We start from the raw sequence: 27323 nt of genomic DNA on the forward strand, positions 1-27323 counted from the left end.
GCATCCCTGTGAGGGACGGGATAGCTGTGGGACACCTGAGCCACGTTACACACCAGGAGACATTTAATCGTGAGTCTGTTTCTGTTGTTACTGAGCAACAAGAGGACTCGCTGCTAATTCAGCAGCTCCATTCTTTTTGCACCTTACTTGATAAATCCCTTTCCAGGAAAGAATTCCCTACTTAAGCCACTGCCTTGCTCTTTGAAGTTGTTTTTTGCTGATACACTGGATGATAACCTCTAGTTTTACTGTGGTTTGTTGGCTAGGACTTGAGAAACTTAGAGAAACAGAGCAAGTGGAGTCTGTTAAACTTACTGCCACATAAAGGGAGATAGAGGAGAATGACCACGGTGTCCCATGGATCTGAAAGACAGGCAACTGTCTAAGAATTTCGCCATGTCAGCTGAACCACTTCACAGGATAGGTCACCAACAGTACCAAAACTTGTCAAAGAAGAAGTGCATGCCTCTTGAGAGAGGTCCTGAGAACAGACATGACTTTGCCAGCTTCGAAGAGAAAGACAGCAATTCCTTCCTTAAATTCCATCCACACTCCCCTCCAGTCAGGCCAAATTACCCCTTATTCCCACACCGAGATGATGTGCCTTTAGTAAATCCCTGCTCAGGTTTTGTGAGTGTGGGAGGGGATGCTGATCTGCAGCCCCATACTGGAAGAGCTATTGAATCCCTGGTGGACTACGTCGATGTGAAACCTCAGCAGTGGGTTCCCGTTGCAGGAAAGGGGGCACAGACTGCCCACAGGAGGCACATGATCCTCCAGGAGGAAACCAGCCAGGACAGACGGTGGAACTCCAAGGCTGTGCCAGCTGCTTTGGTCAGGGCACGACTTGAAGGTAAAGTAGGCTGCTATTTTCTTAATCACTAAAAAAATTGGTGATGTATAACAAATCGGTGATGTTTAACAAATAAATAAAATTAGTTTCTGGACACCATCCCTGAGGTTCTGAAAGAACACCATTATGAAATATATTTGTGCTGGATATTTGAACTCAATTCAGTAACTGCTGTAGAATGTTTGATTCTCTGTCATGGCTGTAGCAAAGAGGTACAAGTCAGCAAATTCTAATGAGCGTTTCCAGAAAAAAAATCTTTGAAGCTATATAACGTTTTAAAGAATGTGTGTAAATTGTGAAGCTAGGCACAGTAGCCATAATGAGTTTTAACCTGAAATAACAAGTCGCTGCAAAGTGTCAGGAAATCCCCTGAATACTTCCGGCATTTCCTGACAAATAGCAGTGCAGAGTATTTAAGACGTTGTTCAATGTCTAGTTGATGGGAGAACAGAAATCCTTTAGGACTTCTTTGACCATCACAACTTGGTCAAAGTACATATTACCTTCTTACTTTATTTCAATGTCAAGGTGGGTCTGATCATTTCATATTAATTACAACATCAACGTGGACATCTACTGTTTCTAATGTGAAACAAAATTGGGTTGATGGTTAATACTCAAAACCATGCTCTGATGAAAATTCTGGAAAGCTTGTATATCTATCCGGGGCTTCTAAAGGCAGACATCAGTAGTAGTAAGCAATGTGGTTGAATTTTTCTGAAGATTAGGCCAATTCCCACAATTTTCACAGAGAAATGGTTATTACAGCTAGAACAAAAGTTTAAGAGAACTCAGACAACATGCTTACATCTCATAGATGGGGTAGGCATTTCTTAGAACATGACAAAGAAATGTAAATAAACTGTTTGGCTCCATTTTACCATACAGAGATAACACACAAACTTCATAGTTAACTGTACTTTGTTCCTATTATTGTCACTATGAAGTCTCTAAATACAATAAATTCAGGCACTGTTTTTGGTTTCTTGTTTCTGTCTAAGAAGTTTTCACTTTAAATTGCTTGAAGCCTATTGCAGTCCAGTAAAGCACAGAGGATAGAAAAATAAGAGCCTGTAACTTTCTTTCTTTTTTCTTGTTCATTTTTTTTTTCTTAATCATTCCATATCATTTTTGCTCTGGTTTCTCAGTTTCTGTGATTTCTATTTACTTAAGAAATTAGATCTCAGACATCAGTCAGAACTGATCAGGTTTTTTTCTTCAAGCCTCTGGAAAAGTGAAGTGGAAGGAAGGTTTGAGATATGTGTTTCTATCTGGTCATTAATTTTTCCAATTCAAAGAAAAGCAGACAGACACAGAGGTAGAGATACTGTGGCAGATGTAGAGACACTCCTGAAATGAACACAGACAAAATCTGAAACTGAATGTCATCAAACCAGTGATATGGGTTACTATCAAGAAGGTGGCCCAGAATGTAGAGTAGTTCCGGAAAACAGATAGAAACTGCCTGTGACTTTCTGTTGATTTGTCATTGGGTAAAGTTAACTATTAGAGTGAAATACTGACTGCACTGAAGTTGTCTACAAAAGTCAAACTTAACTCAGGTACAAAACCTTGAAACAGATAGAGTCCACCATAAATGTATCAGGGAAAGCTCTGCAAGTGTTCTACCAAAGCTAATATTCATTTACAAGTTTTCCTGTGATGCTGAGGTATTGACTACAAATGTGTAAATAGAGATTAAAAAGTAGATGTGTTTTAAATTACTATTCCTAATGATACTGCATAAAAAAATTCCAGATTTCAGCTACTCAATTCAGAGCCTAGATACCAACCCACAGGCACATGATGCTTTAAAAGTTGCTAATCTCTCTAGACATCAGTCCTGAGACATTCCATTGCTAAGTCATTTAGGGAAGTTGCACTGAAAGAGAGATCAGTCAGGCATTTTGCAAGCAAATGGTACAGTCAGTTTCTGCACTGTCTTGGTGATGAAAGGAAAAAAAAAAAAAAAAAAAACAGAGACAGAAGCAGCCTTTGGGACAGATGAGCTGAGGTATATAGAACATCTGCAATATGCAAGAGGTTTTCTATAGTGAGAAAATGTAGAGCTTTGACTTTGGCAGTCAGCACTGTTACTTTGAATTTCCCCACCAGCCTTTTTGCATCTACTGAGCAAAGCAAGTTTATGGAGCAGTGAGGCTCTGTAGTATCAAAGCATGAAGAGAAGCTGACAAAGAAGGTCATTTTAAGACCTAAGCCTACCAATGAAAGGAAATAACTTAAGAACCCAGGACCCATTCCTGGAGGTGCTCAAGGCCAGGTTGGATGGGTCTTTGAGCAACGTGGTCTAGTGGGAGGTGTCCCTGCCCTTGGCAGGGGGGTTGCAACTGGGTGATCTTTAAGGTCCCTTCCAACCCAAACATTCTGTGATTCTATAACCAAGCAAGCATGCCATTGTTCTTCCCTGGTGTATTTTCCTATCATGATGATTTGTGCACCAGGGATTCCTGACCAGGAGGTGGTATCCTTGTAGTTAGTAGTTGTGGATTCATAATTTGTCTTCATTGATTTATCCAGTTGCTTTTTGAATCCATAACTTAACTCCCAACCCTCTATTTCCAGATAATTTGTGACTATGTTAAGCAACAGAATCCTAAGACCAGATGGGTTACCTCCAGGTCTCTCTCAGATATCTCCATCCCCCTCGAAAACTGGCCATTTACCTGTTCCCTCTTTCTCTGATCTAAAGAATTATCCTCATTCTGGTGTTGCTTTAAGATGCTCTGTTCGAGAATTTTATGCAGAGCTTGTTGAAATAATTGTGGTCATGTTAAACTCCTTCCCAATGGCCTTTTACTAGGAAGAGTTCACAGTGCTTCCAGCCCAGAAGCAAGAAGCATTTTCTCCAGAGCACTGATCATCCAAGACTAAGCCACGCATTGAGTATGAGGCACATCAGCCTCGCCCACCTTTCAAATGGTGTTAAAAAATGAGTGTAACCAATGTTGGTGCTGCCTTAGTGTGTAACGTAGGTACTTAGTGAGACAGGACCTTTTACCTGCCTGCAGAAGGAAGAAAAGCTAGTCGGAGGCTACAACATGATAAGCAAAGAGCAAAAAAAAAGTGCAACATAAAAACCATAAAAGTGACAATTCAGAGTACTCATAACCAACATGCATAGCTCATAACTACTGCAGCATATAAACAAAGTCAACTAAGAATGCAAACTGGCCTGCAAGTAGGCTGAAAAATATCTGCCTGTGGTAAGAAGTTCTATTAAATAATTTTCCATAACACAGCCAAATAATAGCATACTGCCTAATAAACTGGTAGGTTATCCAGAAAATACTGCATAAAAAGCCCAAACAAACTCTTGAGGACTGACTGCCATTGTGTAAATGGTAACTTTGGTTTTGCTAAGGATTTTATTACTTTCTGTCTCTGCAATCATGTATTTCACTGCACATTTGTTTTTCACATGTCCAATAGCAGAGATGTTTGTTTATTTGACAACTTTGTTCTTTATCTCTTGCTTCTTTTGTCACACGTCTTTCCAATCTACACTGTTGTTTTTATGCTTACATAAAATCAGTTTTCAGTGGGTGGTTTGAGCCTTTTCTTTCACAGGAGTAAAAGAAAAGAGAAGAAGTGATGTTAATTAGTCATATTTATTTTTCATACATAAAGAGAAGTAGAATAATTCACCAAAGAATTTAGCAAAAGCATCTGCAAGAGTTATCTGTACACCCTTCAGATGGCATTATTGTCTCTTGCTAGACCCTCTGAAGTCATTATTACTACTAATTTTAAAATACAAAAAGTCAAAAAGTGAACAGTTTTCAATTGACAGTGAAGTGCAATGAAGCTTTTCCTTTAACAAACAAGAAAAAAAAATCTAGTTTTCATGGTTTGGGGAAAATGGCTTAGAAAAGTGAATGAGTATATCTTCAGTTCACTCAGAATCACTCAGAATCCAAACCAGAAAATATCAACATTCTTTATCTATCACTGAATCCTGCTTTGCCAGATTAGAGACTAGTCTAAGTAATAAATTGACACTGGCAACATTATTATGATCTTGATAGTTAAAAGTGACAAAGCCAAGACATTGATGGCCCAATTTGGACAAGAACAAATCATGCTGTTTTCAATCTAAAAACTAAAAATGTGGACTAAAAATCTAAAATGTGGACTAAGCAAATCACTAGGGCACAGAAACCTCCTGAAAGTTAACTTAAAGAAAATAACTACTGCAGCTTTTATGCTAGAGTTTTCCACTGAAAGCAAAAAGAGAAGTAAATGTCAGACAACTAATCATCTCAGCAGCAGGACAGTAGAATCAAGACAGCTAATTACAGGATACAGTGCCAAGAGCAGAGATCTGTAGAGATTCATATGTAGAATTACCAAAGCAAATGTAAAAATATATACAGATCCTCCTAAGGACACTATAGCTGAAATGAGTTTTACACATACAGCGCAAGGAACAACAGTTGCAACCTTTAGCTCTTTAATCAATGAACAAGAGGAAGACTACTTTTATGGAATTACTAAAATATACGCATATATGTGAGCAGTCTATCTATTTACTGTAGAGGGCACTAGTACACACATATCCATGAAGTAATTACAAAATTTCAGACATAAAACATAATGGAAGCATTCCCATATGAGTGCAAGTCATATATTTGCAGATAACATTTAAAGTTTACACCAGGCCGATGCAGTGAAGATGCAGACGCCATCTTTACTGCAAGCACTTTGCCTATTTAAGAGACATTTTTCAATTGAATTGTTTTAATTGGAGAGGATTTCAGTTCAAAAGCTCTCTTCACAGTACAAATATCCATAAATTCTTTCAAGCTTCTCAAAAACAGCAACTTAAATTTATAGCATACTGGGCAAAAAGCTCTTTCAAAAAGCAGGTTGTATTATTTCACTATCTACATACAACATTTTGACACTAAACCTAGTGACTTTTGCCTGTGACTGTGATTTTCTTTTATACTTTTAGTGACTAGTTCTGCAAGAGCTAACTTTTCATTCTGTACAGTGGTTTCTAACTTTTAGACTTTGAACAATCTTCTCCAAAGTATACCTTTATAGGAGAAGTATCTCTATTCTGGTTTAGCTTACACTTGCTACTTAGAGCTTCACATGCATCGGAAATTTTTAGGGGGTCTGGAAGTGAAAAGCAAGTTGAAAAGGAAGGCATAAGTAAGTGTTCCTCTTAAGGGAGCTGAAACTATGGCATTATACCATCTTTCTGTTTGGCTGCAACTCTCTTGGTTTCCAGCAAGTGTATGCTGGCTTACTAGTCAGTACATATGTGACTCAATACTAACTGCTAACTGCAGACTATGGCCTCTTGATGAGTAAGCCTAATTTACAGGACCTGGTCAGGGAGAGCTCAGGTTATTGGAATATGAAGCTGGGAGGATGATGGGAGGGAGGGAAATACCTTCAGGAAATCATTCACCTACTGCTAATGGAATAGCTTGTCTATTACTAACAAGGTTGGCAAACACTATGTAATTGTAGAAATGCAATATGTAATTACTAGTTTGGGTTGCATTAGCAAGCTTTTATTATAATAGTTGTGAGTTTGGATATTTTTCTCTATACATTTCATAGAACCATAGAACCACCAGGGTTTGAAAAGAGCTCTAAGATCATCTGGTCCAACCGTCCCACAAATTTAATTCTGTACATTTAATTCTGTACATGACAATATGTGAAGTTGGCCAAACCACAGCAAAGTATGTTGTGATATTATCTATCTTTTACTTTCAGCTTCCATGTAATTAATTTAATGTAGAATCATAGAATCATAGAATCTTGTAAGATCCTGAATTGGAAGGAACCCACAAGGATCACTGAGTACAACTCCTGTCTCCACACAGGACCACCCAAAAATCAGACTATGTGTCTGAGAGCCTTGTCCAGATGCTTCTTGAACTCCAGCAGGCTCGGTTCCGTGACCACTGCCCTGGGGAACTTGTCCCAGTGGCTGACCACCCCCCGGGTGCAGAACCTTTCCCTAACACCCAGCCTGACCCTCCCCTGTCCCAGCTCCATGCCGTTCCCTCGGGTCCTGTTGCTGTCCCCAGAGAGCAGAGCTCAGCGCCTGCCCCTCCGCGCCCCTCGTGAGGGAGCTGCAGGCTGCCATGAGGCCTCCCCTCAGCCTGCTCTGCTCTGTGCTGAACAAACCAAGGTGCTTCAGCCACTCCTCAAACGTCTTGCCCTCTAGACCCTGCACCATCTTTGTAGCCCTCCTTTGAACACTCCCTAATAGTTTTATGTCTTACATGTATTAAGAATGTAGAATATGTATACATGAAAATGCATTTTTATGGACATTTGTAATTCCTTTCAGAGCACTAACAGGTACCTGAACATCGGTGCATCAATTTTTATGGGAAATTGTTTGAGTTATTTTCATCCAGTGTAGAACAATAGGATTGCTGCAAAGGGATTAACACAACAGGAAGCCCTTTCTTTCAGGTTGGACAGCTCCAGTGAAAGTTGTTCCTGCTTTACCTGACCAAAACCATATTTTTGCATTTTGTATGGATCCCAATCTCAAGGCAAGTATCTGGTGCTCTTGTTGTAATAAAGGAAAACATAGCCAAATCATTTCATTCCTAACCCTGATTTCCATGTGACGTACTTTTAGCAGTAATTATGGTAGTGTAGTGAAACTGGACTTATTCATTTCTTCATCTAATTAGAGCAAATAAGTGCATGCCTGTAGCATGATCAAATTTTAATGGGAGCCATTGTTCCAATAATATTCATTTTTGTATGTAAATATTCATTTAGACTGTAATGTGAGACTGATATTACTCATGTCATATGTGTGTAACTAAAGACAGACTGAGAGCAAAAATACCAGAACATACAAAAGATACCAAAACTACAATTGAAATTATATTATTACTTTAAAAATTAGGCCAGCTCATATTTGCTATAAATACTCATATATTTAATACATAAGCACTACCTATGAGTGCAGCCCTGAGGAGAAGGACCTGGGAGTGTTGGTGGATGAGAAGCTCAACATGAGCTGGCAATGTGCACTCGCTGCCCAGAAAACCAACCATATCCCGGGCTGTATCAGAAGCAGCATGGCCAGCAGGTTGAGGGAGGTGATTCTCTCCCTCTACTCTGCTCTCCTGAGACACCACCTGGAGCACTGCGTTCAGCTCCAGGACCCCCAGCCTAGGCAGGAAATCAACCCCCATCAACCTATTAGAGTGAGACCTGAGAATGGCCACAAGGATGATCAGGGGGCTGGAGCACCTCTCCTATGAAGACAGCCTGGGGGAGTTGGGGTTGTTCAGTCTTGACAAGAGAAGGCTCTGGGGAGACCTTATAGCAGCCATTCACTGCCTAAATGGGAGCTACAGGAAAGGTGGGGGGGGTGGCGGACTCTGTGTCAGGGATTGTAGTGACAGGACAAAGAGGAATGGCTTTTAACTAAAAGAGGGGAGATTTAGGTAAGATATAAGGAACTCCTCTCCATGAGGTGGTGAGGCACTGGAACCAGTTGCCCACAAAAGTTGTGGATGCCCAATCCTTGGAAGTGTTCAAGGCCAGGTTGGATGGGGCTTTGAGCAACCAGATCTAGTGGAAGGTGTCCCTGCCCACAGCAGGGTGGTTGGAACTGGGTGATCTTTGAGGTCCTTTCCAACCGAAACCATTTGATGATTCTATGATTCTACCTTATTTGGTGCAAGACCCGAAGAAAAAAGTAAATAAAAAGACATCAATCTGTCCATAGCACAAGTCTAATTAAGTCTTTCCTGTACTGAAAACGTAATGGTATCTTTCATCCTTCTACACTGATAAGAGTATTCGTAGCCCTTAAAGTGTTGCACATGCTTAAATAGGTCTTTAAGTTGGACCCCCTCTAATAGCTATGAATATCATACAAATATATCAGGCAAGTGTGAAGGACTACAAAGTACATTTGCTATGCCATTTTATAAATAACATAACAAATGGAAAGCTACATTCCTGAGGGGTAGAGAGGCAAGGACATTCTACTAGTTTTTAAGCTTACATCCACTTTATTAAATTTTCCTTCCTAAGTAAAACTTTTCAGAAGTATATCCACTCTCCAAATAAATCTCCAGTGCTGGCTGGTGAAGAATATGAGATTGCATGTTTCACTTTCTTACATGAAAGAAAATATTAAACTAGGAAAATACAGATACATTCAATTCACTTTTTAAACAAGAAATCATATTATCATATACTATTGCTTTCTGCCATTTCTTTGATTTCTCTTAGGAATTAAATGATCCTTCTGTGAGCTGGAGAGAAGAAAAAGCAAGGAACTATTTCTACAGGTCACGTATTCAAAAGTGAGGCACCATTTCTTTTAAAAATATTTTTGTTTGTGTTTTGCTTCATTTTTTTCATGTTCTTTTTGCTTTGTTGCACCTTTAGGTAGCAGAGCCTATGAGACGACAAACATTTTTTCCATCACTCAGGACTTCTTGTCTTGCAACAGCAATTGCTTATCATAGGACTCATCTCATTACCTGTAGTTATCTAAAAGTTTGCACCCAGACTGCCATTCATCTCCAGTTCCTCTATAGGCAGTGAAGAGAAACTGGAGCTTCCTAAAGGACATGCTGTACATCTGTCTTGAACAACTGCCACAGGCATGGTGTCTAATCTCTGTTTATATCACTTAACTGATTTTTCAAGCTTAGACAAAATAAATCCTATCATCACCATAAGCTTTTTGGAAGATAAACATTTTCTTTCAATTAGTAAATGAGAAATCTTTAAAGAGCAGAAGCCTGTGAAACTCTGCCATAGCTGCATGTTCCCCAACAGGCAACATAGAATTCCAGTCTTTACATGTCCCTTTAAAATAGAAATATACACCTTTGTTTTTTACCACATTCTTCTTTGTCACAGAATTCCTTATTATCTAGCTACAGATTTCATTCAGTAATGATTATATTAGAGGATTTTTACCTCCTTTTTATTGTTATCCAGAGCATATGAAGAAGTTCCTTGGGATAATATGTTACCATCCAAAATCCAGCTTCCAGAATCAACTGTGGAAGTGATGGCTGATCCTGTTTCCCAGTGTTTCACAAAAAGGAGATACAATCCTGAATCTGAAATAAGCCAAGTCAGTGAACAACTTCTTGCCAATTCTTTTTTTGGTTTTGCTAGTGAAATGTAGCCTATATATTGTATAGGTCATGCAGTCAAACCTACAATAATGATTTCAAGTAAAAACAGTCCCAAGTGAGCATTTATGGTCAACATCACTCTCAAGTAATTTCCTCAAATTGTTTCATATGTTTTCCCTTTTTCCCTCTGTAAATTGGCACAGAAGAAGATACTCATACATATTACCAAAAAAGAGGACAATGGTATTGATTATAAATTGGTTGATAGGAATGATGCTGTAGCACAGGAAGTCTTAAGTTAGATTATTTGTAATTACTATCTGTAATAATTATTATTTTTACTAAATTAAAATTCAGTCCTGCAATTGGTTCTGCACAGGTCATCCTTTCCCTAGTTTATTTCACTGGTGTATTGCTGCATAAGAATTTATTAAGCCAAATTAATTAGGTAATGATGCCTTACAAGAAGCCTCTATTTATGATTTTAGGTTATTGGAAACCTTTGGGACAGATTTCAGACAAGATCTTTTACCTCTCCACAGAAACCAGTTTGTCTGTAAGTTTCTTTTTGTTTTGTGTGTGTGAATATCAGTGTCCTCTGAACATTTCCTTTAGGAAGTCTGTGTACAGTTAATTAATTCTTAAGACTAAATTCAGCAGCATTCTATAACTAGGGAAGTAAAGATATTCAGTCAATACCTATATTAAATGTACCCTCCAACATGTTTTTCCTGTGAGAGAGTTAAGTAGAAAAAGCAGAACAGAAGAATTCTGCAATGTAAATGAGTGTCATGATTGCACACATCTGATGTTTTCATCGAGATTTGACATTTACGAAAATCCCACAGTAATCATACACATTTACAAACTTGAAGTTTTATCTGCTGAGTGGAATCCCAAACAACCTCAGAGTTTTAAATGAGGCCAATAAAAGGCTGACAGGAAGTTCAGAAGGGCTTACTCAGATAGTGAGCCAAGTAGAGATGGGGATGAAAAGTGTGGTCAAAGCAAGGCAGGAAAGCTAGAACTTGCCTGCTTTCAAGGCCATGGCAAGCAGTTTTGCTTGGCCAAACTCAATGGACGGGTGCACTGCTAGGCAGTCAGGCATACAAAGTCAAGCAGGCACCTCTCCAGAGTGGAAAAGAGATAGCATACTATCACTGGCTTCTTGGAAGTTGCTCTTTCAGAGAGCATAGATGTGGCCAGTGAGAGCAGCTTTCAGAGACAAAGCAAGAGAGTAATTCAGACCTGATGTTAAGGTTTCCTATGTTCTCAAGAACTGATTAAAGTGTTACAAGTAGAAAAGCAATTCATGTTTAAATAAAACTTGCATATACAGATGTAGGAAATTGCCTGAAGCCCCAGCATCTGAGGATGAGGGTTAAAAGGCAAAATTCTGTATGCTAAACTAAGTCGTTTAGCATATATGCCAACATAATCATTTACCAGTCTTCTACCACAATTCAAATGAGCATTGCATCACTCCAAGAGCAAAACTTTGGCTTGTCACCACATCTCTTTTGGGACCTCATAAATATTCTGTCAGAATATTCTGCCTGGTGTAAAAAAAGGTGATTGATGTGTTTTGTCTTTTAACAGTGTAAGCCGAAGCTCTCGAATCTGTCATATCCCTTTGTATATGTGAGTGCAATGTCCTCGGGTTCTTTCTACTTTCTATATTTTTGATTTAGCCCAAGCAACAATTGTAGATGATGCAAGAAGCAAGATATAGACTGTGGGTTCTATTCTTAAGGTGTTTTCTGGTGCCAAGGGGGAGGGTGTGCTGAGTCTCCTCTGCTTGTGGGTGACTCCAGCCTTTTACCTGTAAAGTGTGAAGTAGGACCCATTATGTCCTCTTTGAAAGAATATCCCAGTCTGATCATTGGCATAGCCAAAAGCACAGGGAATGACAGATTTCAATGTTGTTTCTGCTCTTCACAATCCTCTTCTCTGCACATATGTACTATGTGCTGTCATTTGTTATGTGCTGCAAATTCAGCAAATGATTGCTTTCATCTTGGGATATGCCAAACACACAGGGCAATTCATCTCCACATTTTTTTCTTGTGGACCATTTTAATAAATAACTAGAATTTTGGAGTATGCAGTATAAGGTTCAGCTGCCTCCACCATCTGTTTTATGAATAATGTACATATCTTTGATTTCCTTTCTATCCAAACAGTAGCTGTGTTGGTGCAGTACATTTTGAAGACACTGACAATGCCAACGTAGACTTAATCATGTTTAACTGTGTGCGAACTTCAAAGCCTTGCTACACAAGCACTGCACAGTATGTTTCTCTTATTATCATGATTTTGATACTGTGTCTTGAGTTCTGATTTAGCCTGAGTTCAAAAGAATTTAAAAACTTGGGAGGAACACTCCTTATAGTTTTGAATAATTTGAATGAGGTTCTGTTAATGCAGGAAGCACAGTGGATTTTCAGGTTCAAGACTGAGCTTGAAAGTCCTTTTTAATAACTGAGTCAATAGTAAATGGCCTACAGTGGTAACTTCTTACAGTGATCAATGTAGGTCTATATAAATCTAAGGGACCTATTCAGTCTAGATACACAAAATTGCCCAAGGCAGCTCTTACAAAATGAGCAGAGAGATGTCTACTAATGATGGTATAACCAGTTTTATACATCTACTTGTATTATGGTAAACTTAAATGCAACCTATTCTGACTCTATATGAATTTTTCATAGAACATTAAGACCTGATTCTATACTGCATTGCATTAGTGTTACAGTTTCAAGGAAATCACAATCCTAACACCCAGCATCATGCTTTCTAACCAAAAATGTTGATTAGGTTTTTCTTCAATTTTTTCAGAAATTCAAAACTTTTTTTTTTTTTTTTTGTCTCCCCCTGGCTTTCAGGGAAATGTCCTTGTCACAGGAACATATTGGCAGTAGTTAATGAAACTTGTATGTTCACATATCCTTCCATCAGTGCTATTTTTCTGATGTTGAGGCTAGAGTTTCAAAATCTGGTAGCTGCGCTGTGGCCCAAGTGGCCCTGACATTCATCTAGTACAGCATGGTCATAATGGCCTGACAGTAATTGACTGCCAGATGAAAATCTGTCCTCAGTCTGCATTATCCTGGGAAGTACAGGCTATCTGTGGTAACACCAGTGCAATATACTGTCTTGGTCAAATGAACTCATCATGATCAGCAGGCTCTGACGTAGGCTGGGATGAAAATTGGAGTATTCTCTCACTTTTGCTGTTAACCTTGGTAGACTAATTGCACAATCGAGGTTTAAGAACTGGGCAGATATCTTTCCCTTGTTCTCATTCTAGAAAGGATGTATGTGAAGCAACTCTGAACACATCTTCTAGATCACACCCAAAAACACCCAACCTGTGTTTCCTACTGATGCTCAGACAACTGAACACAGGCATTCCTATAACTGCCCAGCAGCAGAAAAGAGATTTGTGTTACATCCAAGGCTCACGTTCTGAGGACATGGAAGAGAATGTTCTGAGCTCAGTGGGTCCCAGGAACTTCTGCTGACACCATTATGAACAAAGTTCTTACTTCCAAAAAGCTGTGTTTATTTTCAAACTATGGGATATTTTGATATTTCAAACACCTTTTTTATTTTTTTTTTATTTTTTTTTGTATTTATGAATAAGGGACTACAGCATTCTTTGATGGGCAGTATGACTTTTGGAACGATAAAAATGTGATTTTTAACTTCAGCCACTAGATGGCCTTCTAGTTTGCAAAAGTTCTCTGAATGCCGTTAGGAACACCACATTAGTATTAGTTATACCACAAACTTTGATATTGAAAGATTTTCATTTTAAGCCTTTCCTAAAGTATTCTTAGTAGCTTGAGATGATATGAAGCATTTATTTGCAAACTTTTGAGACAGCAAAATGGTGAAAGTAACAACATAATGGTAAGAGCTAAATATGGTGAAACAAAAGAGGAAAGAGACTGTTCTGTTTACCTTATCAGATTTTCTCTTTGCATAGGACTTTCCTTTTTTTTCCTTTCAGTGATCTTGCATAGCCCACGTTTGCGTAAAAACAACAAAGGAGATATGTCATTGGAGAAAGCAGAGGGAGAGAAGCTGCAAAAATATTTCCCTCTCAGTTCTGAAGAAAAGGCAGAATGCTGGGCCTTATTCACATATGGCATTGTATGTGCTAAACGTCCCAGTTGCTGGGAACTGGCTTGGATGTGACTGCAATTTCTGAGCTCCATCTTGGGTCTGTTCACTTCCTTCTCACGTCAGTTTCAAGGAGAATACCTATCCTTTTGCAATGCCTTACATGCTGCCACACTTTTTTGAAAAGAACTTCATCATCCTTCATACAGCCCTACACATTATGGCAGTAGATTCACAGGCAATGTAAGGTGTTGAGCATTGTAAGATAGCCAAATTTGACCCATATTACTGCAACCAAAACTATTAATACCAAGCTGTGAATGTACCTAATGCACCCTTCTGATTGTTTTATCTCACCTCCTGCACAAGGCATGGTTTCTCACAGGCTTCATCTAACTTGCAACTTCTGCTTGAACTAGAACAGAAAATAGTAGAAAATGATTCCTCAGAAATGTGCTTTGAAATACAGCACGCATAGCACACACCATAGTACTGAACAGAGATTTCTGAAGTGAGCAGAGATATTAACCCTTAGTTCTGCCAGATCATGCAGTTGTTGCTGTTGAGCTTCGGAGAATAGAAGCTGATGTGTATGCTGGGCTGCAAACAGACAGACATCTTGGCTGGAGCTATTTTCAGCATATAGTATCATAATGGATCTATACGTTTGAGCAACAGGTTCTGTATTACTATCTCCAGTATTCTCCATGTCATTTTCTTCGTTTTTAGTGAGTGAGGCAATGAGTTTCATTGATTTCTGGCAAGAAGGAGACCAAGAGCACTGAGACCAAGAGCACCTTAAAGATTCAGAAATCTCAAAGGTGTGAAAAACTCAACTCCACCTGAAAAATTCTATTCCTGAAAGGTCTTCATAAAGTATATTTGTTCACTACGTCTATGACTGTAAGATATCAAGATTGCTATGATTTTAAGCAGAAGGAAGAAAAAAGTTAGAAAGAAGACATAAAAGTGATTCCTGTGATATATATTTATATTGTTTTGCTTTTTGTGTTCGACAGTAGTTCTGGACAGATATATAAAAGGCTTAAAGGCTACTAGACTCCCACTGAAATCTTAGACATATGTTAGATACATGATTTGGATTTAGAAGCATAAGTATGCTTTGTAAATCTGTGAATTGTAAAAATCTCTTTGGAGATAGTCACTTTCGCTCTTTCATGGACTAGCAGTTGCACTTCCTGCCTCTAGCACTTAGGCAACAGCACTCAGGCAGTACTCAGGAGGGAGACACTCTTCTTCCTCAGACCATGCAAGAAAGTGGTTGCCAGTCAAATAATTAGCAAAGCTGAAACTTGCTAAGAGTCATCTGTCATGTTATTTTGCACAGACAAACAGGAAGAGTGGTGAACCTGGGCATGTTTTGTATGTTACCCTTGTGCCCACCCTCTCTTCCTTTTGGCAGAACAGGAAACCATCTTCTGTTTTTCTTCTTTTTTTTTCTTTTTCATTTTTTTTTAAGGAATTAGAAAAAAAGATAAAAGTCATGACTTATGCCGCAGTTGAGCCTAAGAGCCTCCAGGATAAGATCAACCCTGTTTAAAGGCCTTGTGCATATACACAGTGCTCCGGATAATACACTGAAGTCCTTACTGTACAATTTGGAACTTTTACAGATGGGAATCTAGGTGGGATTAAGTGGCTTGCCAAATGCCACTGAGAATTTATAGCACACTTAGGATTTAAACTTCATATATCCAGAGTCCCAGCCTGTGCGTTTTTTTGTTGTTGTTTGGTTGTGGCTTTTTTTTTTAAAACTCTGATCTTTAAACTGAAACAGTGCTTTGCTTAAACTTCATTAGAAAAAATAATAATTAGCAGAAAATATTGACCACAGTTCTTAAAAGTTAGACTGACACACAAGTGAAGACTTAGGAATTTAAGTTATCTTTTATCCAGCCTTTTATCTCTGTGATTCAGAAACAGAATGGCTGGAGCCTTCATCACATGTAAAAAGCCATGTCATAAGTGTTGTGACTCAGCTGGAAAGGCTAAATTTATAAATCTGGACTTACTAATCAAAACTGTTTATGATCTGGTGGCAGTCTAGGGTGATCAGTGGGAATTTCCATAAGGGAGCTGTGGAAATACTTTTCTCAGGTCAGGCTCATCATCTTCATACTTAATCAAAGATCCTGGATGGTAATTTATTTCTTCTCATTCTTTCTCAGGCTTTCATTAAAGCCTGTCTTGGGGAAAGGGATTGATTGTATCATCTCTTGAGGTTTGTTCCAGCTCTGGAATGCAGCATCATTCTTAATATCTTTGGTTTGTGTATTGACTCCTAAATTTGCATTAGAATGAACTTGTTTGTCTCTTCCATCCTTCATAATCTTGTAATGTGTGTCTAAAAGCTGCAATCATTCACAATCACAATTCGTAATCATAGAACAGCTTGGGTTGGAAGGGACCTTAAAGATCACCTAGCTACAATCCCCCTGCCATGGGCAGGGATGCCACCCACCAGATCAGGTTGCTGAGGGCCCCATCCAACCTGGCCTTGAACACCTCCAGGGACGGGGCATCCGCAGATTCTCTGGGCAACCTGTGCCAGTGCCTCAACACCCTCTGAGTGATGAATTTCCCCCTAACATTTGATCTAAATCTCCCCTCTTTTAATTTAAAACCATTCCTCCTTGTCCTACATTATCTGACCAAGTAAAAAGCTGCTCTCCGTCTTTTTTATAAGCACCCTTTAAGTATTGAAAAGCTGCAATGGGGTCTCTCTGGAGTCTTCTCTTCTCCAGGCTGAATATCCCCAGCTCTCTCAGCCTTTCTCCATAGGAGAGGTGCTCCAGCCCTCTGATCAACCTTGTGGCCCTCCTCTGGACCCTCTCTAACAGCCCCACATCTTTCTTGTGCTGGGGGCCCCAGACCTGGATGCAGGACTCCAAGTGGGGCCTCACAAGGGCAGAGCAGAGGGGCACAATCACCTCAGTTGACCTCCACATTTCTATAGCAGCACATGGATCTGGCTTTATTACCACAAAAATAAATAAATAAATAAATAAATAAATAATTTCAAATACATACTTTACTGGTTTTCATCTTTATTTCACATTTTTGATAGTTTTATTAAATCTCCAGTTCTGTATCACTTCTTTGCCAAGGATGTCACACAAACATTTTAAATAAAAAGCTAGTCAAAAAAAATAAGGAAATTAAGAAGGAATCCTCTGAAAATATCTTTTAAACATATTCCGACTCTAATAAAGTCTTTTTCACCAGTAGATCTCCAAAAATCTCTTATAAAGCATATCATGATCTCATTTTACTGCTCAAAGCTGCATCAACCGATCTACACTGGTAAAGTACAGGAGTTGCAGGCTTGAATCTTGTCTTTTCATGCCACTAACTAGCAAGCTTTCAAAATGAATACTTCTATACTTTCATGTATTTGCATTGAATGTTCCTTGCGCAATTTTTTACAGGCATACTGGCCAACATACTTCCAGAGGCTTAAGTGGCATTTTTTGTTGTATTTTTGAACTTACTATTTTTTTTGCATAGTTTCTTTTTCTCACATGTTTTTTATTTCCTACTTTCTCTTCTTGTCTGCCCACTTTAAACTCTCTCCTTGTATTTGCTTTCTTTTCCTTCAAACCCCTGAAGTATAAATTCCACTGGAATTAATGAGTTGAAGATATTTGCTTAACAAGATTTCCTGAACAGGATGGAATTAAGTATGTGTTCATATACTTTGCAGAACTGAGACCTCTGCTATTTTGTTTTAGAAGACTCTGGAATCTGAAATGATTATTCCTATTTTCCTTGGTCTGTTGTTGTTTCTTACTGATTTGATTATTAATTATTTGCTTATACTATTTATTCATTTGTAGGAAATGAAAAGCACACTTGATTTTGTATGTCACATAGCTAACCATATACCAGGTAGGGAAGCAACTGAGAGCTAAAGAGTATGTTTTGTGCAGCCAAGCTTTTGAAAATAGCTCAGCAATCACACTTGAAAACCAGAACTCAGAAGGAGCTCACATTCTGGGTGTATGTTGATTGCTAAGCTCCTGTGTAAATCTGGCCACAAACACCACAATGAAACTTTTAGATACTGAGCGCTTGAAAAATCTGGTATGTAACTGCTGCTTCAACCCAAATTTGTATCAAGGAAAAGGAGGATAGTCAGAATTCAGAGGAAACACTGTATTTTCAGCTCACTTGGGCAAGTTGCACAGGAGAGGAGACTTTGCAGCACAGCTACAGTGACTTTCAGGAGGGCTCAGATGGCTAAATTCTCTGCGCACTTTTGACTTCATCTTATTAATAAGTGAAAATAAGCAGTGACCCAATCATTCTTTCTTGTTATTAACAACTACTTCGAAAAAAAAAAATCTTTCTTATTCAGAAGTGCATTTTTAAATCAGTAATTTTGAAAACCACACAGAACTTGGGTTTACTGCATCATATGGATTCCCAACGTAATCTCTGCTCTTCTCTTTTTCTTAAATATCCTCATCAGTATGTAATTTTGTATAATCCTCCTCCAGTCCATAGTCACCAGCTTTTTCCTTCAGTTGACCTCTTCCCCATTCAACTGCTGAAGCAAGGTTATGCTCGATGTGGTATTTTAGTTCTGCAGGTGTTTTAAGGGTCAATGGAAAAAAAGCCTCCCACGCTGGTGATGGGGATTTCCTCTGCAGCATTCATGGGCAGGGCTCTGGTAAGTGCTCAGCCTGACAGACACAAATAACTCTCCTTCTTGGCGTTGTTAGTACTCCCTTACACCCTCTATGTGTTAGCAGTACTTAGTATAGTAATAGTGCAGTACACGTAGTGCATTCCAGCATACACAGCAACAATTCCTATCGATCATTATATCTGCCTCGTGCTCTTCTCTTTTGTGTGTCTCTTCTATTACAGTACAACCACTGCTTGATTTCCCACTGTGGTACTTACTGCAACCTCTTGAAATTTGACAGAAGCAGTTAGAACAGAGATTACATTTTCTTGTTCCACGTTAAAAGCCTCTGCCTCCAGAGTTAAACAAAAATCTGGCCGTTATTTGCATTTTAAAACTTGCTACTTATAATTCATCGGCTTTCATAATACTCAGTAGAGGGCAGTGCTTACACAATACATGTGCGATCTACCAGAGCGCTGTTTTCTCAGCAGTACTTTTGAAGCATCAGCTGGTTCATGCTTTTAACACTGATAAAGCAGATTATGCCACTTACTTCTGAAAGATGAAGGCTGAGGAAGCTGAAGCGACTTGGCCAAGGCCGTGGAGGTTCTCTATATTGGAGAGAGACTAGGATCTGACCAAAGTCCATTTCTGGGAGCGGTTGTTTGAAATGTGAACTTAATACACACAGTTTCCAGGAAGATAAAGTCCTAAGTGTTTCAAGTCCTGGTTCTTGCGCAAAGCTGTTCTCTGAAACTATCCTTTATTCTCAGTTTCCCAAGCACATTGGGCAAAATGCTACTATCACACCAGTGTATCTGTAGTGACTTCAGTCATATTTCTTCAGTGTACAGTCAGCTTCCAACTGACTGTGTGCATGCATCCCTTATCATTTCAAGTTACCACAGAAACCTCACAGGCCACAATTAGCTGGGGACAGGACCCTCTGCTGCCTTGCACCTTGCAAAGTCATTTACATGAACTGCCTAAGAGCTTTCCCACAATGTGTCTGTTCTTCAGAAACTGACAGCTTGTCCACCATGTACGTATTTTTAGTGGTTTTCCAATTTGAGTCATTCAGGGGGTGGCAGGAATGGGGGGTGGGGGTGGGGGTGGTGCAAGGGCGGGATGCTTAAATATCCTCATTTGACATTTTCCAAATTAGATTTTATTGCTGGCTGGAATTGATTTCTTGTTTCTGAAAAATAGATATATTTATACTAAAAAAAGGGAAAAAAAGGGCTTGAAAATGTTGAAAAACAATTAAAATTGTCCAAAATTGTAGAAACAAAATGGTCTAGCTCAACCTGGTCCAAAATATTTCTGGGAAATCACCATTTGGGTGTTTTAATCCTTTTAGAAATCTCAAATCCTTTTGTAAATTCCCTATACTGCTTTGATGGCTGAGGGAGAAGGGTACGAAATGCAGCCAAGAGTGCACTGTTCAAAAATCCTGTTGGTCCCATTCTTCACTCTACGTGGATCACCTTGTTTTGACTTCACAAATTCTCTCAGGTATATTCTTTCCCAACACCGGGTCTGTATGCATTGAGTTTCTTGACATAACATCACATCAGAGGTATTTTTACCATGGGTTATTCTACTTGGCAAATAGGATCATGGAGAGAAAGAGGAACCACAAATGAGTGACATGTAGATTTTCCTGCCAGGGAATTTGAGGTGGAAACCAGTTGCAAGTCTTACGTATTGTGAGACTCGCCCGTTTTGTAATTGCACTGACCAGAAAAGCTAATCAATGATTTTATCTGGTGATTTTGTTCTTTAGGATTTATGAAACAATGTTTCTAAGAAAGAGTAGGATGTTAGGAACTCTTTGCTCTTGAGTGCAAGATACGAATCTTCAGGGCTGCTTTCACGAGACAGAAATTTTGCACAACAAATTTGCATGCCTCACTCAGTTGCTCAGGTTGAAGTTCTAGATCCAAGGTTTTCAAGAATTAAAAATGATTTGAGGCAATCTTGATTTTGCTCCCCTAAAGACAGCTGGGTTGCAATTTATGTGGCAAACCTGGGCATCTAAACCCCGTGGACCTTACAACATCTCTTTCAGCTGCTGCTTCATAACAGTATGGGTCTTCTGTGGGTCCTGTACTGTAGAGGGATATCTCAGATACCCTAAGGCATCTCAAGTGTTTCTGTCAGTGCAAGCAGGTAACTAAATTAGATCCACAATGTTTTTCCTAAAGACTACTAGGAAATAATCTTCAAAGACATCCAGAGTTGGACATACAAAACAGAAATACACCAAAGCAGAGGACATTCAGAATCACTACATTTCACTTGAAAAGTCTTACAGCTTATTCAGCTGTTAGCATAGTATGTTTCCCACCATCAGGACTAAGCTGCTAGGATGATAACAAGGAAGTATATGAACAAGAGAGATGTCATGGTTACAGAAAGAAAGCTTGATGACGACAGCATAACCACAGAGGAGTTTTGTATGTTGCCCAGTGGTAGCCTGGCACTTAGTTGTTTTCTTTAGCAGCAACAATCTAGTTTAGCAGCTCATCGGAGAAGACACACAAGAGCTAGACAGCATGATCCAAAAACAAAAAACCAAAGGGGTATTTTTTTAACCTCAGTTTCTTCTGCTTTATCACATACATAACCGCAGCACATTTTTGCATCTTCTTTGCAGGTTCCCAGGACAGCAGCTGCTTTACTGTAGTCTAAGCTTTCTTACTATCCTGGTACTTTTGGCTTCTCTCTGCACATCTCTCTTCTCTTTCAGAGCTACATTCTTTCCACATGTCGTGAAGCCAACAACTTCTGTGAAACCTTTCTAAACAGAGAGTCTAGAACAAATCTTCCCCTTTGGTCATCTCTCAGGCTTGATTTTTGGGTCACATTTTGTCATTTATTATACTTTTCTCTATTCTTCTTGTTTTTCAAGCTTTAAACGTCAGAAGATTTTATCAGTCAGATGCCTCACAGTGCTTAATGTATTTGAATATCTCCACAGTTGTATAGTTATTATGTGAGTTAACTCCTAATAGGCTCATAAAATGTTGCAAGATAATATGGGGCTTCTTGTTGTGATCTATTCTTTGCAATGCTCACACAATTTCAAAGAAATCAATGGAATTTCTTTATTACATGTGAGAGATATATCTTTATTATAATGCATTGCCAGAGTAGTAAAACTATTTACACCCTGACTCCCTCAGAATGATACCACATTTTCAAGTTTGGCTTGGCTGAATGCATGGCCTTATACTCACACACACTAAATGTCCATTGAGTACCTCAGTGGGATCCCTGTGTATGGAAATGAATTTTTCTACACAACGTTACTTCATCTGCACATAACCTGTCTACTTTGACATGAAAAGGCAACTCTGTCTGCAAGCCATTTTGGCTAATTCTGAAAATATGTTTCACTTCTGTACCAGATTTTCAGGCCTGTTTTTTGCCACTGTGTGGCTGCTGTCAAGACAGACAGCAGGTCTGTTACTTGCTCAGCCAACTACTTGGGGATTCCCTATCGGGAACAGTTTCCTAAGTGCTACAGAACTGCTGTACTGATACTACAAAGCCATCTTCTCTGGAGGGTCACACACAGTGTGCACACATGCAGTGTGATGCAGAGAATGTAGCAGTGTGTGGATATATGGGTTTATGCAAGGTTACTCCAAAATTAATAATAATAATAATAATAATAAAAACTAGATTGTCCTTCTGCCAGCTATGGGTGCAGACTACAACATCTACTGCCAATGCTCCTGTGACAAGTGTAGTCCCTTGTAACTGTGGTAGGTCAATACAGCATTTTGTCATTACCTCCGCTATTCTGGTGAGGAATTTCAAAGCCAGGATTTGTAGTACACAAGTCAAAGAAGTATCTGATAAACTGCATCTCCCACATATGTCCAGTTTTGCATCCTGTGCTGAATTTAGTTGCAGAGAAGCAGATAATCAGCTGTACTGGAACAAATAGCTCTATGCACTTTATAATTAAATGAACTGTTTATTTTTGCCCAGAATACAGCAGAACCAAAAATATCTAAGATTATTTACCATTCACGTAGTCAAATAACCCACAAAAAGTAATACAGGTGAGGTTTACAATCCCAACTATTTTCTTGATTCAGTGGATGAAACAGCTTGCCATGGGCACTTACCCCCATATGGGGAGGCTGAATGTGTTTATAATTCAGTGGAGTCCTATTTTGAGCTGTCAGTATAGAACAGTACTGATGGTACTCTCTGAATAACTGTGCTGCAAAAAAGCTGTCGTATTGGAGTATTAGATTGTTTTATTTTTAATCTTCATGGATTATCATTCTGTATTCATACTTTATTTATTTATTTATTTATTTATTTGGTATTGGTCCATCTCTGTTTCATCTTCCAATTTCTAGTAAAATTTTCTGTTGTTATACCTCAGATAAGTAGAATACTTTCCTTAGCCTCTTTAAGAAACTTTCTTTTTAGATTTCACATTAAAACTTAGGTTCGGAATTAACAAAAGGGTTTAGTTTTCCAGAATTTTGAACATACTTAGTCCTCTAGTGCACTCAAGCTAAATTTTAAGTTGATGTGTCTTAGCAGTGTTAGTGATGTTGCACATACATGTAAATAAATTCTAGAGGAAATTTAGAGAACTTTAGAATCATTGGGGAAATCATTTGTGTTTTAGGGCACAAGAAATCATACCTGTTGGCCTAAAGCCTACTATCTCAATTCCTTTTTTAATGGGGAATGTAATATCAGCTAAATCTGTATCACATTTAAAAATATATATATATTTCCTTGCTTTTCTGTGAACCACATGACCCCATATTTTCTTTGACATGAAGTGATGAAATGTGGCTTATGATAATGAATGATCATACAGATACTCCAAGTACTTAAAAAATTTGAAAAAAAAAAAAAAGATATTGCCATATCTAACACAAGGGTTTGGGATCAATCAATGAGATCAGAATAATGTTGTTTTACTTATCTTGAAGAAGCTATGCCAGTTTATACATTTTAAGGATTACTCATTATATTATGATGAATTTTTACCCTATCCATCTTTGATAGAGAAACACTAGTTATTTTAAAACTGATCTGTAAGTCATATTCCAAGCCTGTAGTCATTTAATTTACTCTTTCTTGCCTCCCGCTTTTTAACTTTTTTTTTTTCTTTAGCACTCCAAATATCCCTGGATACACTGGCAAGGTTCATTGGTCAGCAACCCACCTTGCAAATTCTAATCTTCCATCAACATCCCCATCAATAATTGCACAAATGCATGGGTAGGTATGAGGTATATTTCTCAGCTTGTTCATAAAGATTACAGGGAAAATCCTAATTGCATTTATTTAGTTAAAGAACAATTAAGTGTTAAGTATGACATTCCCTTGGCTTAAAAAATGCAGAACAGTTGGCATTGGATCCCACCACATTATTGACGTGGTAATCTGAAAGCATCTTGAGATTTTTTAATTTTTATGGAATGTCATAAAGTATGTATGGGGAAGGTATCTTAATAAGGTAAATCATGATTTCTAAATGTTTCTACATTGAGATGTATTTTGCCTACCTGTGGTGGCTAAGTCATGGCTTAAGGGACATTATTTTTTTTTTTTTTTGATTGGTCTGTGTGTTCTGGAAGATGCCCATGAATGCCAAACTAAAAATTCCCAAAATAAAACTGTGTGGTATGGCATTTCCACAATGGTGTCACCAGACTCTCATGAAATGGGCATTTGCTATACAAAAATAGTTGTGAAAAATGGCTGGATTTACTCAGAAGGCAGTGAGATGCCATCATGCCATACCTCCACATTTAGGCAGCCCAGAACCCTGTGACTATAAAATCATTGTTCCCTCACATCACTTTTGTGACTACTTCATGAACTGAATTAATAATCTTTACTCTTTCTTGGCCTGCTCAAGGCCTGTTAAAACTATGGGCCACATTTCCGAAGTTTGTAAGTGTCTAACTCCTCTTAATTTAAACAGAGATGGACACTTCAGAACAGGTGAAAAACCCTAGTCCTTTGATGAGAACAAAGAGCTCCTAGCATAGTCATAGGTCCAAACCAGCTTTTCTCCCAGCTTCAGAATAGTTTAGTAACTATTTGTGTCCCCTCCCTCTTTTATGATATTGTATTTTCTCTTTAGATTCTGATTTCTTATTTTCCAGAATGATCTAGGACATGGAGACACTATCCAAGTTTCCATGTATTCCTGATAAATTTATCTTCCATTAAACGGTTTAATTGGCCTTAGGATTCTGTTCACAACACATTTCAATTCTTTTTAACACTGCCAGCGAAAAGTGTCCAGAAAAGGCTTGAGAAGCTTTAGGGAGCTGCCTGGCTTTTGAAGAATTTCACCTTGTCAACTATTCCATTGTTGTGCAAAATGCAATGCACTGACTTCCATTTCTGCTATCCATCATGCATTCACTTCAGCTCTTTTTCTCTTGTGGTTAGACTTAGAAAATAGGCAGTCACCTGTAGTCACAGTCCCTGTTGACAGGGAATGAAAATACGCAACAGTCTCGAGACTGTATAGCCTAATAAAGCTGAACTCAGAGCAGCTCGATGCAAGAGTAACTTGCTTGTAAATGTCAGACAATAAAAAGGCAAAGGCATCTCAGCAAGGATCATTGACAGGCTTCAGACAGATACCAGATTTCAAGAGCAAAAAGACAGATGCCAGTGCGATCTAAGAAAGGAAAACACATCTGTTACTTCATTTTACTTTCTACAGGTGTTACTGTGGGTGTTGTTCAAAGTGGATGAATTTTGTTAGTTTTTGGTGGAGAGGAAGAGTAGGGTTCTTGTTTTGTGCTAATGGAGTCTTTCTAGAACCAGGACAGAATCCTCTGACTTTTTTGAAGGTCACACCCAGAAACTGCAGACCAGCTTTTACCACACTCTTTCTGAGCTGAATGGCACCTTCTCCTGAAATTAGTACCCCTGGCTGGAAAATTGCAACAGACATTTTTTACTTTCTCTGCAGCTACTTTGGGAGTACGATAGTGTTCACTGACTTAAGGTGGAGGATTATATCACTCTGTGAAACTGCTTTGTAAAAGTATTACAGATGCTGGGAATCTCCCTCCCTCTCCCCCACCCCAACATTATTTAGTGATGCCCATAAGACAGAGATACTTAACATTTGATATTTTCCCTTTGTAAAATAAGTGATAAAAGTCCTGTTAATTTTAGTCGTCACAGGTCAAGCTAGACTATAGTGGAAAGGTGAAGAGCAGAGAGGTTATTCCTGGAAATTGGGGTCAGACTATACCAATTCACTTCTATATGGGACATTCATGTCGGACATCATGTCATTTTTACTCTTTTTTAAAATGGCAACCCCTTATTTTCTCGCTTTGATAATTCTCCAGTCATGACCGTAATAATCCCTCAGAAAGTACCAAGTGATTGCACGTGGCAGATATTTATATAGCTGCTTTATTTAACATGTCTATAATATATGGTCAGTCTCCTGGAGACAGCTGTGGGTATCACAGAGATTTGCTTGTCTACTGCTAAAGTCTAATAAATGTTCCTATGAAAAGTATCAGTGATATCACTTACAACAGGCAGCATGCAACCACTTCTGTGCTGTATTTCTATTGCATGGACCTTCCACGCTATGTGGTACAAAGTTTATACTTGTTTTAAACATTCTGAACTCAATGGTGTTGCATAGAATATAGAAATAGAACATCAGAAATACGGTTTCTTCAACTTGGAATATTAATGGTATTTTTATATGCCAAGCTTTATTGCTGTATTGTGTTTTTATTTCTAGGTAATCCCCAGATGAAGTCAGAAAATAAGGTTGCAAAGTTTTTTAGTGCAGTTAAATTCTGACAGCACTGTTTAGCTTTCTCATAGGAAGGAATATCTTATGTGCACCACCAGTTGTATGACCATGTCTTGGGCTTGCAGTAGGTAATATAAGATAGCACTGCATTTCATTTGATTTTAGAGAGAAGGGCTGCACCTTTTCAGCAAGTTGTTTTGGAGTTTTCAAGAGTAATCTTTAGCTTAAAATATCTATATATTTATTTATTTATGTATTTATTGGAGACTGAATGAACACAAGGTTCTGTGGTCAGTTCTGTGTCAGCCCTACTTCTGATTAGAGGTTTTGCAGCTGAGGAGATACACTACATAATGATGCAGTTATAAGACTATTTATAGTCCTTCTTCCTGTAAAAAAATTAGAAGAGTACAGAAGTCTAGTGTAAATTGTTCCTTCTCAGACTGTCCCCAGCATATTTTCTAAACCCCACCACAGTACTCTATATCACGGTGACTGGGCATCTAGAACAGGCGTTGTCCCGCCATCTCTGGGGCAAATGGGCATAAGTCTTTATGAAGAATGGAGTGAGGGGAAGAAGAGGGAGTGTTCAGCAATATGAGAATGTGTTTTAAAAGTCTTTCTTTTTCTCTGTCTTTTTGTAACTACAGGTACATAGCAAAACATGGAAGCTCATCTCAGTATAATCACCAGGGACCTTTTTCACAAATGATGACTCCAGTTAGTCCTCAGAATTCTTTCAACAAGACTCAGCAAGAAACTGTTAGAGTTTAA

At 38.6% G+C, this 27323-nt stretch overlaps 1 protein-coding gene across 1 annotated transcript; it reads left to right on the forward strand.

Moving 5' to 3' along the window:
• The first annotated feature begins 341 nt into the window (after positions 1-341).
• On the forward strand, positions 342-27323 carry SPATA48 (spermatogenesis associated 48). Its single transcript, XM_035552692.2, is given in 10 exon segments — positions 342-377; positions 379-853; positions 7319-7401; positions 9110-9183; positions 9830-9968; positions 10461-10528; positions 11572-11613; positions 12156-12263; positions 23912-24019; positions 27200-27323. Coding segments are annotated over 10 exon segments (1257 nt in total).

The sequence above is a fragment of the Cygnus atratus genome, chromosome 2 (genome assembly GCF_013377495.2).
Source record: "Cygnus atratus isolate AKBS03 ecotype Queensland, Australia chromosome 2, CAtr_DNAZoo_HiC_assembly, whole genome shotgun sequence".
In the NCBI taxonomy this organism is placed as follows: Eukaryota; Metazoa; Chordata; class Aves; order Anseriformes; family Anatidae; genus Cygnus; species Cygnus atratus.